This window comes from Salmo salar, chromosome ssa18, assembly GCF_905237065.1.
Source record: "Salmo salar chromosome ssa18, Ssal_v3.1, whole genome shotgun sequence".
Classification (NCBI taxonomy): Eukaryota; Metazoa; Chordata; class Actinopteri; order Salmoniformes; family Salmonidae; genus Salmo; species Salmo salar.
Window position 1 is genome coordinate 8,109,878 of NC_059459.1, and position 17,386 is coordinate 8,127,263.

The 17,386-nt window shown below is 40.9% G+C and overlaps 1 protein-coding gene across 1 annotated transcript; it reads right to left on the reverse strand.

The window, feature by feature from the left end:
• Positions 1 to 43: 43 nt before the first annotated feature.
• On the reverse strand, positions 44 to 15,076 carry LOC106576812 (transmembrane 9 superfamily member 3). Its single transcript, XM_014154250.2, has 15 exons — positions 14,775 to 15,076; positions 13,371 to 13,566; positions 13,038 to 13,160; positions 7,436 to 7,596; positions 7,151 to 7,228; positions 6,822 to 6,953; positions 6,483 to 6,649; positions 6,243 to 6,337; positions 5,793 to 5,923; positions 5,448 to 5,587; positions 5,165 to 5,233; positions 3,671 to 3,817; positions 3,307 to 3,390; positions 2,059 to 2,135; positions 44 to 1,879 (listed from the first exon to the last, which is right to left on the reverse strand). Exons 1-15 carry the CDS (start codon positions 14,865 to 14,867, stop codon positions 1,812 to 1,814), a joined length of 1,761 nt encoding a protein of 586 aa, XP_014009725.1. The 5' UTR covers positions 14,868 to 15,076; the 3' UTR covers positions 44 to 1,811.
• Between the last annotated feature and the right edge of the window lie 2,310 nt (positions 15,077 to 17,386).

Sequence of the window (17,386 nt, forward strand, 5' to 3'; positions counted from 1 at the left end):
GAATGAATATTGTAAAGAGATTAGAGGTCTGACAGTGTCAAAATAAGGAACAAAAGCCACCACACCAGTTTTATTCTACTGATTTTAAAAAGTGTGATCATACAAAGACTGTATTTTCCCAAAACAGTGTTCAAAGAATGTTGCTTCTGGTCTTTGATAGTTGAAAAAAAGAAAGGAATCAGTTACAATGTATAAGCCAGACAATGTAACCATTTACAAACCATGCCTGTATAACCCCTGTACATAAAGATGTTTATTTCGTTCATTTTTTACAGCAAGTTAATTAATATGCAGGTTTAAAATGTCTTGACATATAGTACACAACATGAGGTGCCAAAAATCAACTTCAGTATTGGAAATGAGAAAGGTATTGCCACTTCTCATACATTAAGGTACATACTGTATTTACAGCAACAAAAAGTTTAAAACACTGCAGCACTGTATGTAGCTATGAACACATCTAGTTAAGTGTACATAAATGTCACTTCTGTGGAAACTAGCACAATTGCCTCTTTGTCTGACATTCACGTTTCAGGTTATGAAAACCAAAGATAACGTGAGGGACATGGCTGACCAAAGAATGGGGAGCCGTTTAAAGCATACAGCAAACCAAATAAACAGTCAGTTTGTCATCTCACTCTTTGGCAAGCAGCCAGCACATACTTCTTTGAATTTGAGACTGCTACATGAGATGTCCACAACCAGGGAAAGTGAAAGAAATGTAGATATATACCGAATGGCCAAACAAAATGAAATTTGATAAGCATATGTTTCAATGGAAACTTCATGCAATTTCAGGCAAGATAACAGCGCCACCCTCCCCATCCCAAGCACCAAAACAGAAAAAAACTAAATATATATTTTTGTTTATAACCAAATGATTTAAAAAAAAGCCCCCCAAAAAACCCTGTAGTAAATCTGTACAACCAAAATACATTTGAGATCTACATCTAAAGTTACATTATTAAGGTTATATACACTTTTTCCCCCTATCCATATATTATCTTTACAAGTAGACTTCATTCAAACCCAAACATTAAGAAAACATAAGCCTAAGTGGGAAATTGAATCACATCAAACATCCATTTAAAACAATCTGTCATTTATACTGTACTTCAAAACTAACTGTTGATCACTCGTTCCTTTCGCAAATGTTTTTTTCCCCCATCTATACAGCAAACTTCAGATCTAAAATATTTATCTTGGTTGGTTGATTTTAAACTACTGTATTTGGAAATTAGATCGAACCATTCCCATATTTTGACTAACTCGGATAAGTTAGTATAACATCCAGTATATGTTAAATGTCTAGTGTAGCTAGTAAAAATGAATGTGAAAGTCAGAATACAATAATATAATGGAATTCTGAGTGACAGTAATACAAAATAGAATCAAGTCAGAGCATGGACGCAAACCCAACTCTCCAATATTCTAATACAATAGAACAAAGGCTTTCGATATGGCCTCTTCACTGAAGAGAGCTAGACTAATCCATAATAAAGATCTTTATGTTCTCTGGTGGTGGGTGGGACTGGATTGGAAAGGAGAAGCCATGTTACGTTTTGAACAGCATGTGCTTCAGAACGTTGGTTGAATGCAATTGATAAAAACAGAACCGGTTAGAATTTTCTTTTTCCCGCAGTTTTGCTCTTGTACAATCTTTGTTTTGCAACATTCAAATTCATTCAGAAAAAGGAGAACTACATTTGTACAAAGTGAGATACCGCAAAAAAAAACGTAAAAAAAAAACTTAAAAAATGTATGTTGGGGAAAGCGTCAGCTGATCTGTGGATCCCTTGCTTGCATCTGTCCTAGTCAATTTTCACATTTGTGTAGATCTTCCTCACGAAGGCACTTGTTCCCACATACCCAACAGCTCCTACAAAAGATATTGTTGTAATGTGTCATTGCATCAATAACCATGTAGGTTTGCCACGCTGAGCTACATTTAAAGATTATTGCGTTTACGGAATAACCTCCAAAGCCTAAACTGTAATATCATAAGAATTCCAATACTCGGATCAAATCAGATGCTGTGAAAAGATAAGTAGAACTCACCACACATAATTCCCAGAGAAGAACTAAACACTGCCATGTAGCCAAAGTAAAAGGATGTCTGGAACAGACCATACATCCTGAAACAGATGGGACAAAACAATTGTCAGCGGAAGTAATACACAGGAAGACACTGCTGAAACATCTTTCATACACATACAGTACTGTATGTGGGGATGGGCATTTGAAAAAAAATGTCTATGTTCGAGCACTTTCATGAAAATATTGGAGTACTCGCATGTTAGCGTGAAATGAGGCTGAAGGCAAAAAGTTTGCTGCATACTATCCAATTACACAACTGAAAACAAAACTTATGGTCCAAATGCAGATCTCAATATCAAATCATTTCAGTGTAACAAGTATCTTATTGTAATTGTTTTCAATAAAAAAAAATATATCTTAAACGGGAAACGAAGATTCTTAGCAAAGAGTAATTTCTCAAGCAAGAATTTTGATAGGACTGTCTGGGAGTGGTACCTGAGTGGGTAGGGTAAAACTGAAAACTAGCTATTATTAGTAGAGAGGTTTGGAACTCTTTCTTATTAGTCTATTAACTTAATCACCAGGCAGCCCAAAACTCCATCGCACAGCAGGCTGAAATTTCAGGTGGTCTTTTCAAACAGCTCTTACACTAAATGGGCATGATCATAATTTTCACAATTTCACAGTATTATTCCAACCTCAGATGGGTTAGCTGACAACGTCACGAAAACGATTCACACGCTTCAATGGGACAGTGAAGTCCGTGAGTTGTGATTCTGGATGGCCAGATATCTACCAACAATGACAAGAAACTGCCTTGTGGGGAATCGTAAGTGACTTGTTTTAGCTAGTTTCATCTAGTTCTTGATACCATGTCTTGTTTTTAGGTGTTTTAACTATTTCATGTCAATGCTAATATGGCTAAAATTAGCTAGCTAGCTAACCAAACAACTAACAATGTATTTGAAAGACAAAAAAAAGTGCCCATTGTGCAAATATACTTATGATTTCAATAAAAATGTTCACTGTACCTGACATAGTACAAACAATAAACACATCTCAAGAGTGAAATTCTGTCAGTGATTATATATTTACCTGCTAAACAGTTTAATTTGTACATTGAGTATTTGAATTGAGTACTAGCACCCATCCCTAATCTATGACAGAATGCTTTAGGGTTACACAGTCTGTTTTCTACAGTCAACAGATGATTTACTTCAGTTGTGTACAATATGTATTTTATATAATAAAAATTATATTGGAACTCACTTTGTTTTGAAGAAATAGTAGTAAAAGGAGTACATGTAAACATAAACTGCAGTGGATGCAGCAGAGAGAAAGCTTGTCCATTGCCTGAGAGGAGAGAAAACATGGAGAACTTAAATTAAAAAGCACAGATACCATAGCCAGCCTGAGGATAGTGTGTTACAGTATATTTTGTGTTCAGGAAAATCCTCAATTCAGCTGTGTTGTAGTTCTTAAGCTAGACATGCAATTATACTTACGCCTAATCACACCAAGTGGTGTATAAGGACCCTCCATTTAATTAATGGAATTAATCAATTTAATTCATTAATGATTCATGTAATCATAGAGACAAGTACATTCATTGCTGGCTCTGTCTTTAACTCACCATCTGTAGTCCTCAGCATTGAGGAGGAAGTAAGTGCAGACAATTGTGACACACACGGTGACAATGCAGAGGATAACCAGGACCAGCATCATGAACCCGTATACGTAGTAGATCTTGTAGGCCCAAAATGAAGTGAAGATGAAGTACCTGGAAAATAAGAAGCAAACAATGCATTTCCACTTCCAGCCATGCACAGGTTTTATATGGTGAATTATCGATCTGCTAAATGCAGACGTACAGGTAACTGCCAAAACAAAGGAAACATCAACATAAAGTGTCTTAATAGGGCATTGGGCCACCAAAACAGCTTCAACGTGCCTAAGCATAGATTCTACAAGTGTCTGGAACTCTATTGGAGGGATGTGCCAGCATGCTTAAAAAAAAAAAAAAAATCCATAGAATTTGCTGTTTTGTTAATGGTGGTGGAAAATTCATAGACGCCGCTCCAGAATCTCCCATAAGTGTTCAATTGGGTTGAGATCTGGTGATCGAGACGGCCATGGCAGGGTTCACCAACTGGCGTCCGCGGGCGAATTTATTTGGCCCCCCGAAGTTCTTCGCAAAAACATTGTTGGACATAAAAGACTGAAAAAATTAAATCAAATCGGCTCCAGGTGATTTTAATCTAGGAAATCTGTTCCAAAGTATTTCCACGCATAATATAGATATATGTGTGACCGTCTACAAAATGTAAGCAAGGTGTGAAATGATTATGTTTTAGTCAAATATTATATCTGTTTGGGCTGCTTGCGGTCAATTTACAGTCTACAAATTGTTTGTAATTATGTTCCAGCCTCCTGACCATCCGCTCAATACAAAAATTGGCCCGCAGCTGAATCTAGTTGATCCCTGGCATATGGTTTACATCATGTCAAACTCATTCCACGGAGGGGCGAGAGTCTGCAGGTTTTTGTTTTACTGGATTGATGAATTAAGGTCGATGATTAGTTAGGAACTCCCCTCACCTGGTTGTCTAGTGCTTAATTGAAAGGAAAAAACTAAAACCAGCAGACACTAGGCCCTCCCGTGTAATGAGTTTGAAACCCCTGATTTACATTGTTTTCAGGCACATCAAATTATTCAGTGACCACTCGTGCCCTGTGGATGGGGGCGTTGTCATCCTGGAAGAGACCACTCATCAGGATAAACATGAGTCACCATAGGTTGAAGGTGATCACTCAGAATGGTTGTGTATTTATTTGCATTTACCTTTCCCTCTAAGGCAGGGTATCCTAACACTCCTCGTGCCCACCCCAGATGTTTCATATTTTTGTTTTAATCCTAAACTGGCACACCTGATTGAATTAATCACCTAATCATCAAGGATTTGACTATTTGAATCAGGTGTGCTAGTTTAGGGTTAAAACAAAGGTGTGAAATGTCTGGGGGGGGGGGCTATGAAAGGGTTGGGAAATTCACCAGAACCCTAATTTACTCATGTATTTCCTTTATTTAGGTAGTTACCTGTTTCTAGTATAGTGAGGCAGGACTTACATTTCAATGAAAATTGAACCAAATGGAAGGATTCCTCCCAGACAGACAATGACAGCTGGCTCCATGAACCTGGAAAATGTGATCATTTACAATCAACCCCCAACACTAACAGAGTGTCACCAATAGTCTACAATCAGAGATAGGAGATAAGGAGAAAACACAGTCCATATCAGCACCCAAATAAACAAACACTTGGGCCTCCAATAAATATTTTAAAAAAATGTCACACATACATAGCTATAATTCAGTAATGCTGTACAAAAAAGATCAGAGTCATAGATACCATTTCTTCTCAGGGATTGGCCGTGGCACGGCATTGACTCGACAAGGAAAGTTGGGCTGGCCAGAGAGGTTTCTTCCCAGAATGGTCCCCACAAGATTGAGTGGCAGGATAACAAACAAACAAATACAGCAAACAGCCACCTGATAACAAAATGCAATAGTAGAATCCATGAGAAAGGTTTCATAGTGAGAGCAAACAATTCCAAAAAGAAACTTTTTAGTTAATTTGATTTACACACTAATAGGAAGACGGAATAAATCGGCATTTCTAGGAGAGAACATTTGCTAGTTGTTTAGGCAGGTGTTGGCTAAGCGGAGGGAGTGGGCGTCTACACTCTAAACTCACCATGGTGCCAAAGGGGATGGCTCGGGAGGCATGATAGTACATGGCGATGAAGTTGATGAAGAAGGCTGTCCCACACACCATGGCAGGGATCAGGAAGGCCCCGATAAACATCTGTTTAATCCATCGTCTGCCTATAGGATCAAATATCATCAGTTATCATAAGGGTGCACATTATGGGTGAATTACAATAATCCACCATGTGTTATTTACACAATCACACTGACAATGTAGCCTAATTTGTCAATACCCATGTCAATAGGTTTCAAACAGTATTATTCTACACCAGGTATTACAAACAATGGTTTGACAACCCAAGCTGCATGTTCAGGTTAAGAAAATGTCATTGGTGACAATATTCTGTCGGCAAAACTGCCCTTGCAGAGTGCAGTAACAATAGAATTGTGCTGTGTAGGAACTGAGTTTCTATTTTTAAGAAAAACCCTTACATACCTCCTTGTTTTGCATACAAACTTCCGCCAAAATAGCCATTGACGGGAGAGGTGGCAGCATACACAAAGATGGCTGTGCTCAGCATGGATCCTCTCCTGTAGAGACAAAATGCGAAGCCGCAGTGTACACACACACACACACACACACACACACACACACACACACACACACACACACATTAGACAGCAGTGAAGAAACACACTATTAGGTTTCTATCTGTAGGTGGCGCTCATCACTTACTCGGTGTACAGATCCTCAATCATGGCCACGATGATGACGATGAAAGAGACCGAGAAGATCTGGCATCCAGAGCCAATAAGGGAGGAGAAGATCATGGGGTGACTGGACGGCCGGAACACGTCTCCATGGACCTGCTTCCACCCATACTCATCCCCCAGGTCCCTGTCCTGCAGCAGGAAGAAGCGGGAAAGGGCCAGGTGTACATTAAGACAAAAGGACATGCAGCTAGCCAAAATCAGACGAAGCACTGGAGCCTAAACTGTTACAGCAAAATATTAAAGTGCATGTTGTTCAATGTAAGTTCCTGTCATTAATGCTACCGAGGCCATGAAACGTTACCATGTCATCCATTTCCTCCTCTTTGCTGTATCTAGCATAGTCTTTTCTTAGCGTTCTCATCAGGATCATGGACACCAGGCCAACCAAGAAGATAACCATCATGAAGGAGTTGAAGATGGAAAACCAGTGAATCTAAAGAAGAAAAAAATTGTTTCATTACCACACCACGGGGAATATCAAAAATACACAAGCAGAACCCATCCCTAGATTCTTCTGCTTGATTATAGAACATGACACCCTTGAGAATTGTTCAAACAGGCTGACCACTTTTCCTGTATTGTGCAGTTCAGTGCAAAATTGCATTATTTTTCTGATAAGAAGAAACTTACTCGGTGTTGGAAAAAAGATGGATCAAGATACTTGTCAAATCTGTCTTCAAACTTCACATCTGACTTCTTCCACTTCACCTGTGGTAAAAAAAATAGTTTTACTCAATTGTTCCTTTGGCGAATGAGCCACGTATGGATGACGACGTAGGTGACCTTACTTTATGTAAAACAATATAAAGCTCTGTGTGGGAAATTTCACCACACTTCAAATACGTATTCAACCCTGTCTATAATAGAAAAATAGTCCCATTTCCCCATCTCTGACAAGAAAATGCAAATACTTACAGAGTATGACATTGCAATTCTTGTGTTGGGCACAAGCTTGACTTTGCCTTCACTTGTCAGGTTGACATCGACAATACGGTTGCCATTGAAGCCGATCTCCAATTTCTTGTAAGTCCACAGATAATGATCCTCTCCATTTTCATCTGCCTCACCGACAATTCCTAGAATATAGAGAGGTGTGGGATGAGTGCACTGCTACCAGAAATGTACTGGTAACTTGGCAAGTCTGGTGTGGAATGCAGTAAGCAGATCCAGGGCCAAAGTCTATATTTATTCATTCTCAGAATATTCTACACAAAACTCTGTCAAAGTAGAAAAAAAAAAAAAAAGATTTTTTTATATAAGTAAAATAGTCGTTGCATAAGTAGTGAGCCCATTTGTTTAAGCAAGCCTAAATTCAAGAGTCAAATTTGGCTTAACAAATCACATTTTAAGTTACATGGACTCACTGTGTGAAATAATAGGGGTTGACATGATTTTTGAATGACCCTTCCTCGGTCCCCCAAACAAATCAAATTTTATTGGTCACATACACACGGTAAGCAGATGTGTAGCGAAATGATTACGCTTCTAGATCCGACCGTGTAGCAGTATCTAACAGGTAATATCTGACAATTCCACAACAAAACCTATTACACACAATATAGTAAAGGAATGGGATAAGAATATATAAGTAGAAAATATATGGATGAGCAGTGACAGAGCGGCTAAGATGCAATAGATAGTGACGGATACAGTATACATGAGATGAGTAATGCGAGATATGTAAACATTATTAAAGAGGCATTATTAAAGTGACTAGTGATCCATTTATTAAAGTGGCCAGTGATATCAAGTCTGTAGGTAGGCAGCCGCCTCGCTGTGTTAAACAATCTGATGGCCTTGAGATTGAAAAACAGCTTCTATCTCTCTGTCCCAGCTTTGATGCACCTGTACTGACCACACCTTCTGGATGGAAGCGGGGTGAACAGGTAGTGGTGGTTATTGTCCTTGATGACATTTAACATAACATTTGTAAAGGTCCCTCAGTCAAGTATTGAATTTCAAGTCAACTACAAAAGACCAGGGAGCTCTTCCAATGCCTCATAAAGGAGGCCAGTGATTGGTACATGGGTAACAATAACAAAATCAGACATTGAATATTTCTTTAAGCATGGTCAGTTAATAATTATGCTGTGGATTATGTATGAAACCACCCAGACACATGAAAGATCGTCATCCTTCTGAACTGAGCAGCAGGACAGGAATGAAACTGCTCCAGTGATGTTATAATGAGGACATTGGTGATTTTAAACAGCTACAGAGTTAAATGGCTGTGATGGGAGAGGGTTGAGGACGGATCAACAACATTGTAGTGACTCCACAATAATGATCTAAATGACAGAGTGAAAAGAAATATACAAAATAAAAAAAATTATTCCAAAACATGTTATCTAGTATGCAACAAAGCACTAAAGTAATACTGCAAAAAGGAATACACCTTTCGGCCTAAATGCAAAGTCTTATGTTTGGGGCAAATCCAACACGTCACCGAGTAACTCCCACCTTATTTTCAAGCATGGTGGTGGCTGCATCATGGTATGGGTATGAAGAGGGCATGACAATGCCTCTCGCCTCTAGGGAGGTGGAAAAGTTTTAGGATGGGCCCTCAGATCCTCGAAAAGGTTATACAGCTGCACCATTGAGAGCATCTTGACTGGCTGCGTCACAACTTGGTATGGCAACCGCTTGACATCCGACCCCAAGGCGCTAGAGGGCAAAGTATGTCTGGTGAGTACGCAGGCCATGAAAGAACTGGGACATTTTCAGCTTCCAGGAATTGTGTACAGATCCCTGCGACATGGGGCCATGCATTATCATACTGAAACATGAGGTGATGGCGGCGGATGAATGGCATGACAATGGGACTCAGGATCTCGTTACGGTATCGCTGTGCATTCAAATTGCCACCGATAAAATGCAATCGTGTTCATTGTCCATAGCTTATGCCTGCCCATACCATAATCTCATCGCCACAATGGGGCACTGTTCACAACGTTGACGTCTGCCAACCGCTCGCCCACACAACGCCATACATGTGGTTTGCGATTGTGAGGCCGGTTGGACGTACTGCCAAAATCTCTAAAACGACATTGGAGGTGGCTTATGGTAGAGAAATTAACATTTAATTTTCTGGCAACAGCTCTGGTGGACATTCCTGCAGTCGGCATATCAATTGCACACTCCCTCAACACTTGAAGACATCTGTGACAAAAAACTGCACATTTTAGTGTGGCCTTCTGCCCCCAGAACAAGGTACACCTTTGTAATAATCAGCTTCTTGATATGCCACACCTGTCAGGTGAATGGATTATCTTGGCAAACGCTCACTAACAGGGATGTAAACATATTTGTGCACAACATTTGAGAGAAATAAGCTTTATGTGCATATGGAAGATTTCTGGGATCTTTTATTTCAGCTCATGAAACATGGGGCCAACACTTTACATGTTGCGTTTATATTTTTTGCTCAGTGTATCTGCATTTACCGTTTTTGCACTCATCACATACGTTGTTGCTACTGTTTATGATCGGTCACTTTATTTCTAGTTATATGCACATATCTACCTCAATTACCTTGTACCCCTGCACATTGACTCGGTACTGGTGCTCTGTGTCTATAGCCAAGACTCATTGTGTATTCATTATTGGGTGTTTAACTTTTCTATTTTTTCTCACTGCATTGTTGGGAAGGGCCCGTAAGTAAGCATTTCACTGTTAGTCTACACTGGTTGTTTTTAAGAAGCATGTGACAAATATAATTTGATTTGGATGCTTGACATTGGAAAATACTGGGGAGTTCCAGAATAAAAAGTATACGGGATAAAGCTAAGTACATGCAAAATCCTTGAGGAAGACCTGCTTTACACCAGCGACTGGGAGAAGAATTCATCTTTCAGCAGGACAATAACCTACAACACAAGGCCAAATCTACACGGGCTCTGCTTACAAAGAAGACGGTGAATGTTCCTGAGTGGCCATGTTACCGTTTTGACTTAAATCTGATTAATCTATGGCAAGACAAACTGCCATCTAGCCATGATCCCCAACATCTTGACAGAGCTTGAAGAATTTTGAAAAGAAAAATAACAGAGTGTTTTGTGTAGATGAAAATAGTTTAAAAAAGTGACAAATCATTCTCACTTTGTAACACAAAATGTGAAGGAATCCAAGGGGTCTGAATACCTTTGCAAGGCACGGTATATAATGGCAGCTGTTTAGCCAATGTATACTACAGGACCAAGAGTATATGGACACCTGCTCGTTGAACAGCTCATTCCAAAATCATGGGCATTAATATAGAGTTGGTCCCCTCCTTGCTGCTAGCCTCCACTCTTCTGGGAAGGCTTTCAACTAGATGCTGGAACATTGCTGCAGGGACTTGCTTCCATTCAGCCACAAGAACATTAGTGAGGTTGGCACTGATGTTGGGCGATTAGGCCTAGCTCGCAATTGGCGTTCCAATTCAATTGGCGTTCCAAAGGTGTTTGATGGGGCTCCGTGCAGGCCAGTCAAGTTCTTCCACACCGGGGCCTCCCGAGTGGCGTAGTGGTCTAAGGCACTACATCGCAGTGCTGAGGCACCACTACAGGCTCAGGTTCGATCCCAGGCTGTGTCACAGCCGGCCGTGACCCCCATGAGGTATCTTACAATTGGCCCAGAGTCATCCGGTTTAGGGGAGGGTTTGGCAGGGGGGGATTTCCTTGGCTCATCGTGCTCCAGAAACTCCATGTGGCGGGCTGGGTGCCTGCAAGCTAACTTTGGTCGTCAGTTAGATGGTGTTTGCTCCGACACATTGGTGCAGCTGGCTTCCGGGTTAAGCGAGCAGTGTTAAGAAACAGCGCGGCTTGGCAGGTCAAGGACGCATGACTCTCGACCTTTGCCTCTCCCGGGTCTGTTGGGGAGTTGCAGCGATGAAACAATTGGATATCACAAAACCGGGGAGAAAAGGGGGTAAAAAATAATAAATTGTTCTTCCACACCAATCTCGATAAACCATTTCTCCATGGACCTTGCTTATTTTGTAAGTCGCTCTGGATAAGAGCGTCTGCTAAATGACTTAAATGTAAATGTGCACGGGGGCACTGTCATGCTGAAACAGGAAAGGGCCTTCCCCAAAACTATTTCCACAAAGTTGGAAGTACAGAATCATCTAGAATGTCATGGTTTGCTGTAGCGTTAAGAATTCCCTTCACTGGAACTAAGGGGCCTAGCCCAAACCATGAAAAACAGCCCCAGACCATTATTCCTCCTCCACCAAACTTTACAGTTGGCACTATGCATTCGGGCTGGTAGCGTTCTCCTGGCATCCGACAAATCTAGATTCGTCCGTCGGACTGCCATATGGTGAAGCGTGATTCATCACTCCAGAGAACGTGTTTCCACTGCTCCAGAGTCCAATGACAGCAAGCTTTACACCAATCCAGGCGACGCTTGGCATTGCGCAGCCTTCCCTGTAGCTCAGTTGGTAGAGCATGGTGTTTGCAACGCCAGGGTTGTGGGTTCGATTCCCACGGGGGGCCAGCACAGAGAAAAAAATAAATAAATAAATAAATAATGTATGAAATTGTATGAAATGTATGCATTCACTACTGTAAGTCGCTCTGGATAAGAGCGTCTGCTAAATGACTAAAATGTAAAATTGCATGGTGATCTTAGGCTTGTGTACAGCTGCTCAGCCGTGGGAACTAATTTCTTGAAGCTCCCAACGAACAGTTATTGCACTGACGTTGCTTCCAGAGGCAGTTTAGTAGTGAGTGTTGCAAATGAATAGACAAAAACATTTTTTGGGCCTACCACTTCGCGGCTGAGACGTTTCTACTTCACAATAACAGCACTTACAGTTGACCAGGGCACCTCTAGCAGGGAAGACATTTGACCGATTTACTTTTTGGAAAGGTGGCATCCTATGACGGTGCCACGTTGAATGTCACAGAGCTCTTCAGTAAGGCATTCTACTGACAATGTTTCCCTATGGAGATTGCATGGCTATGTGCTAAATTTTATACACCTGTCACCAATGGGTGTGGCTGAAATATCTGAATCCACCAATTTGAAGGGGTGTCCACATAAATAGATACTTTTGTATATATAGTGTATGATTGTTTCCCTTTAAAAACAGGTCATAGACCATGATTGATGTCTTGGTTACCTGTACCAAGTTGAAAACATAATAAATCTGTAGTAAGGCTAGGCTGATTCACATTACAACTATAGGCCCAATGACAAGATCTGCTGTGAACCCAAATACAATGAAGTCCAGGAAAATGTGGTTTGTAGGCACCATTCAATGTAGAAGACCTCTATGTTTAAGACCTTCCTCAATACAGAACTGGGCCCTTCTCAGCCATGGTGAACTAGGCTTTTCCATAGATAACCTTTGTAATGGTCAAACTACTTGCTATAAAAACCAGTGTGAGGCAACAGATAAGCCCAGAAAAGTAGAATGTTCGAAATCAACATTTGGATGCTTTCTTTTCAACTGCCTCTGGAGCATGACTTTGAATCCTCGTAACTAAATTACAGGACAAGTCGCAACAGGCTGTGTAGCAAGATCACTCACCCCAGATGGGTAAGTCATCAATGTACATTTGGTACCAATAGTGATTCTTAATGGCATATACAAAGGCATCCCGTTTGGCTTTGTCCAGCTCGATTTCACAGTACGTTGTTTGCATGACTTCATCTGTGAGAACAAAACATAAAGTGTTGGTATTAGTATGGCATAACACACTACAAGAAGAAATGCAAGTGTAGGCTGCTTTTGGATCTAACCTCATGCTAGTTAAGAATATATTGACTACTCCAACTCAAACAATGCTGATCAAATAGTGACTAATAATATGACTCTTTATTAAAAAGGTACAGCTTCCTGTGGGTGTAGCTTTTTGGATACCTTTGAACTTGATGTCTAGGCCACTGAACTCCAGCTCGACTCCCTGCAGAGCCTCTCCTAGCGTTTCATGGTAGTGGCTAATGGTCTTTTTGGTGCCCACACAGAAGGGCAGGGAGAAGTACTTGTATGTTTCTTGTCTGTTGTGGTAAGGCCCCACCGTATTCATCCATAACACCACCTCTTCTTTATCTGTGTACTACAAAGGGGAAGAAAGACATTACACATTTCAAACATGCTATATTTGTTTTACTTGTCGTCAGATGGCACCATTCGGTATTCTATTCAGTCAACATGGTAGTCTATTCCAAGCAGCTTCCATCCATAAAGATAATCAGGTATCAGCTGTCTGTGACAAAAATACATAAAGTTACTATTTAATGACCCATGTCAAAACCAATGCACACATGACATACAAGCACGAGTCAACAGCAACGAACTGCATACAGGTCTTTTCAACCTGAGTGACAGCTATCAAGTTCAAGCACTGTCGTTAGTCGTTTTCATCTTGACAGTTATGGGCAGAGCACAATGTAGATACAACAACGTGCTTTATCAATGCAAAAACTCTACTGATCACATTTACACTGACAACATGGCATTGGTAACTAAGGATGTCTGCATGCAGCTAGCTGGTTGTGTAGTCAGTTAACGTTACCTAGCCAGATTTTCCTTCAGCGCTAAATGCGGATGCAAACTTATTAATAGATGGCTACGGTACTAGATCAGGTTGAAGCATGATCCAACCACAAATCAAGACGTGCAAAATAATGTCATTCCCAATTGTACCAGAAAACACGGAAGGCGGTTTGCGTTTGTCTTGACCATTGGATGTCCTACATAGAATGACAGGCCTGAATAGCCGGATATGCAGTCTTCGCACTGACATACTAGCTAGTTGGCTAGGGCATATTCCTAGCAGATATTTTTGAATATTTAGCTAACTAGCAAGTAAAGCAACTAAATAACCAAATGCTATGGATGGCTTGTTAAGCAAATGATTGCCCTCAATCAGATGTAGCTAGGCCTACTACTATGCACGGATGTCACTGGCTGGCTAACTACTGTTTGCTAGCTTCTTTACTTGCTAGTTAGCTTCTTTACTTGCTAGCTAGCTTCTTTACTTGCTAGCTAGCTTATTTTCTAGCTAGCTTATTTTCTAGCAAACGTTAGCTAGCTAATGTTACGTGGTCCCCTACGTTAACTTGTTCGCGAACGTTAGTTCTTGTATTAATTATTTATCAACCTTTAAAGTGTTTAACCTAAAATATTAACTGCATACATTATTCCTCGTATCTCAAATATAAGCTAATCGGTTGAATAATATAGCTAACGAGCCACAACGTCCATTATTTTCACCACCACACACAAGGCTTCTCATTTTCAATCGGCCTCAAATGATCTTACCGTGTGTTCGTGTTCATCTGCCTCGATCGGCATTAATAACTCGGCAAACGAAAAAAAGGCCACAACTGCAATCTTCCACCTGGAAGACCCCATCCTTTTCTGGGGGAAAGTTTACAGATTTGGGATGTTAGCTTTCTTAGGGCTATCCCACCTTCTTCCTGGTTGTATGACAGTGGCAGTTTTTTAGGATGCTCTTCAGACGCATATGGCGTAAATTGCATCACGAGCTCACATCGCATTCGCATGTGATTGATGCGAACATGTCACATGGCTTGTACTCGCCAATCAAAGTCGAAGACGATGAAGAAATCGTTGAATAATGTAACTCCGGTTGTTGGCTTACACGTTCCGCCACTTTCAGCCACGTCATCCGACTGCGAGAACCAGAATTGCCTCACCTTTGTGTGCATATAACCTGAAACCTGGTCCACTCAAGTGTGCAACTGCAGCCCGTAATTCGGGGCGTTCCTGCATGTGGCCATCCTTGGATCTGCAGGAACGCCCCCCCCCCCCCGAGAATCCCATTGGTTCCTTCATGAACCCCGCAAGCAGAAACCCCCCTTATGAATGTGGGTCAAAAGGGAAATAAAAGTATTATCTGAGTTTTTTTCACTCACGCATGGCAGGTCCGTTGTTAACAGAACTGCGAGAAAACATTGCCCGACGGGTGGGGCGAAGGACACTGTATACCGGTCGCCCCCCGCCTCCCGCTAGTACAGCAGGTGGGAGGCTGGAGCGACACAGTGTGCTAACTAGCTAGTTTAGTTATACACATTTTTGCTACTGGTGTTTAATAGCTATTGGTAGCTACTGTTGTCGCCTCGCCTCTTCTTCTGCAGGGTTAATCGGCAGTTGGCATCCAATGTTATGGTGCATTACCGCCATCTACTGTACTGGAGCGCCCCTGCCTCCCGCCTATGTACTGGAGTCATAGCTTAAAAATGGACCAATAGACGTATAAAGAGAGGTTCCTGCAGATGCAGGAATGCCCACATGCAGGAACGCCCCAAATTGCGGGCTGCAGTTGCACCCTTCTTGGGCCACTTCTCATGTATGATTATTGCAGCGTTGGAACTAGAAAACTCAGCAATTTTCGACAGAGTTTTCTAGTTCCGACTAGTACTTGAACGCGGCATACACTGGTGATATATAACTAATTTAACAGATTTGTCATCATCATCATCATATCTGCTTGGAATGCTAGGTACATCTCATTACATCATGTGACATAAAATATGTATAACTGTATCATGTTCCACTGTAGGGATTTGTGTCTCTTTTAGTCTTTATCTCAGACTTAGCCAGCCATGTAAAACATCCAACAAGGACTTTTTAATTTATTTGATTTAACCTTTATTTAACCATGCAAGTAAATTAAGAACAAATTCTTATTTACAATGTCGGCCCAGCAAGATAATAACACGGCAGCAGCGCAAACATTGTTAGGCACAGACAACAGCACAAAGACAAAAAATGGTAGAAACAAACACACATCAAGCGAAGCAGACACAAATTACAGTAAGAGTGTCCATGATTAAGTCTTTGAATGTAGAGATGGAGATAAAAGTGTCGAGTTTGTGTTTTTTTCCAGCTCGTTCCAGTCACTAGCTGCAGCGAACTGAAAAGAGGTGTAACCCAAGGATGTGTGTGCTTTGGTGACCTTTAACAGAATGTGACTGGCAGAACAGGTATAGCATGTTTGTTTTGTCATTTAGCAGACACTCTCATCCTCAGCGATTTACACAAGCAATTATGGTTAAGTGTCTTGCTCACGGGCACACCGACAGATTTTTCACCTAGTCGTCTGAGGGATTCAAACCAGCGACCTTTCGGTTACTGGCCCAACTCTCTTAACCGCTAGGCTACCTGCTGCCTATGTGGATGATGAGCGTTGTAGTAGGTATCTCAGATAGGAGGGGATTGAGGACTAAGAGGGTTTTATAAATAAGCATCAACCAATTATCTTGTGCCAGGTATGCAGAGATGGCCAGTTTATAGAGGAGTACAGGGTGCAATGATGTGTCTTATAAGGAGCATTGGTGACAAATCTGATGGCCGAATGGTAAAGAACATCTAGTTGCTCAAGAGCACCCTTACCTGCTAATCTATAAATTATGTCTCCGTAATCTCAAATCAAAAATATAATACCATTTTATTTTTATGCATTTTTTATTTAACCTTTATTTAACTAGGCTATTTGTCACATGCTTTGTAAACAACAGGTCTAGAGTAACAGTGAAATGCTTACTTACAAGTCCTTTTACAACAACGTAGAGTTAAAGATAAAGATACAAAATATAGTGAAATAGTGACATGAGGAATAAATACACAGTGAATAACGAATAACAATAACGAGTTAAAAATACCGTGGCAATATACAGGGAATATTAGTCAGTGCAAGAGAGTCAATGCAGGTAGTCTGGGTTGCCATTTGATTAGCTATTTAGCAGCTTTGTTTAGCAGTCTTATGGCTTGGGGGTAGAAGCTGTTCAGGATCCTGTTGGTTCCAGACTTGGTGCACTGATACCACTTGCAGTGCTGTAGCAGAGAGAACAGTCTATGGCTTTGGTGGCTGGCGTCTTTGACAATTTTTTGGGCCTTCCTCTGACACT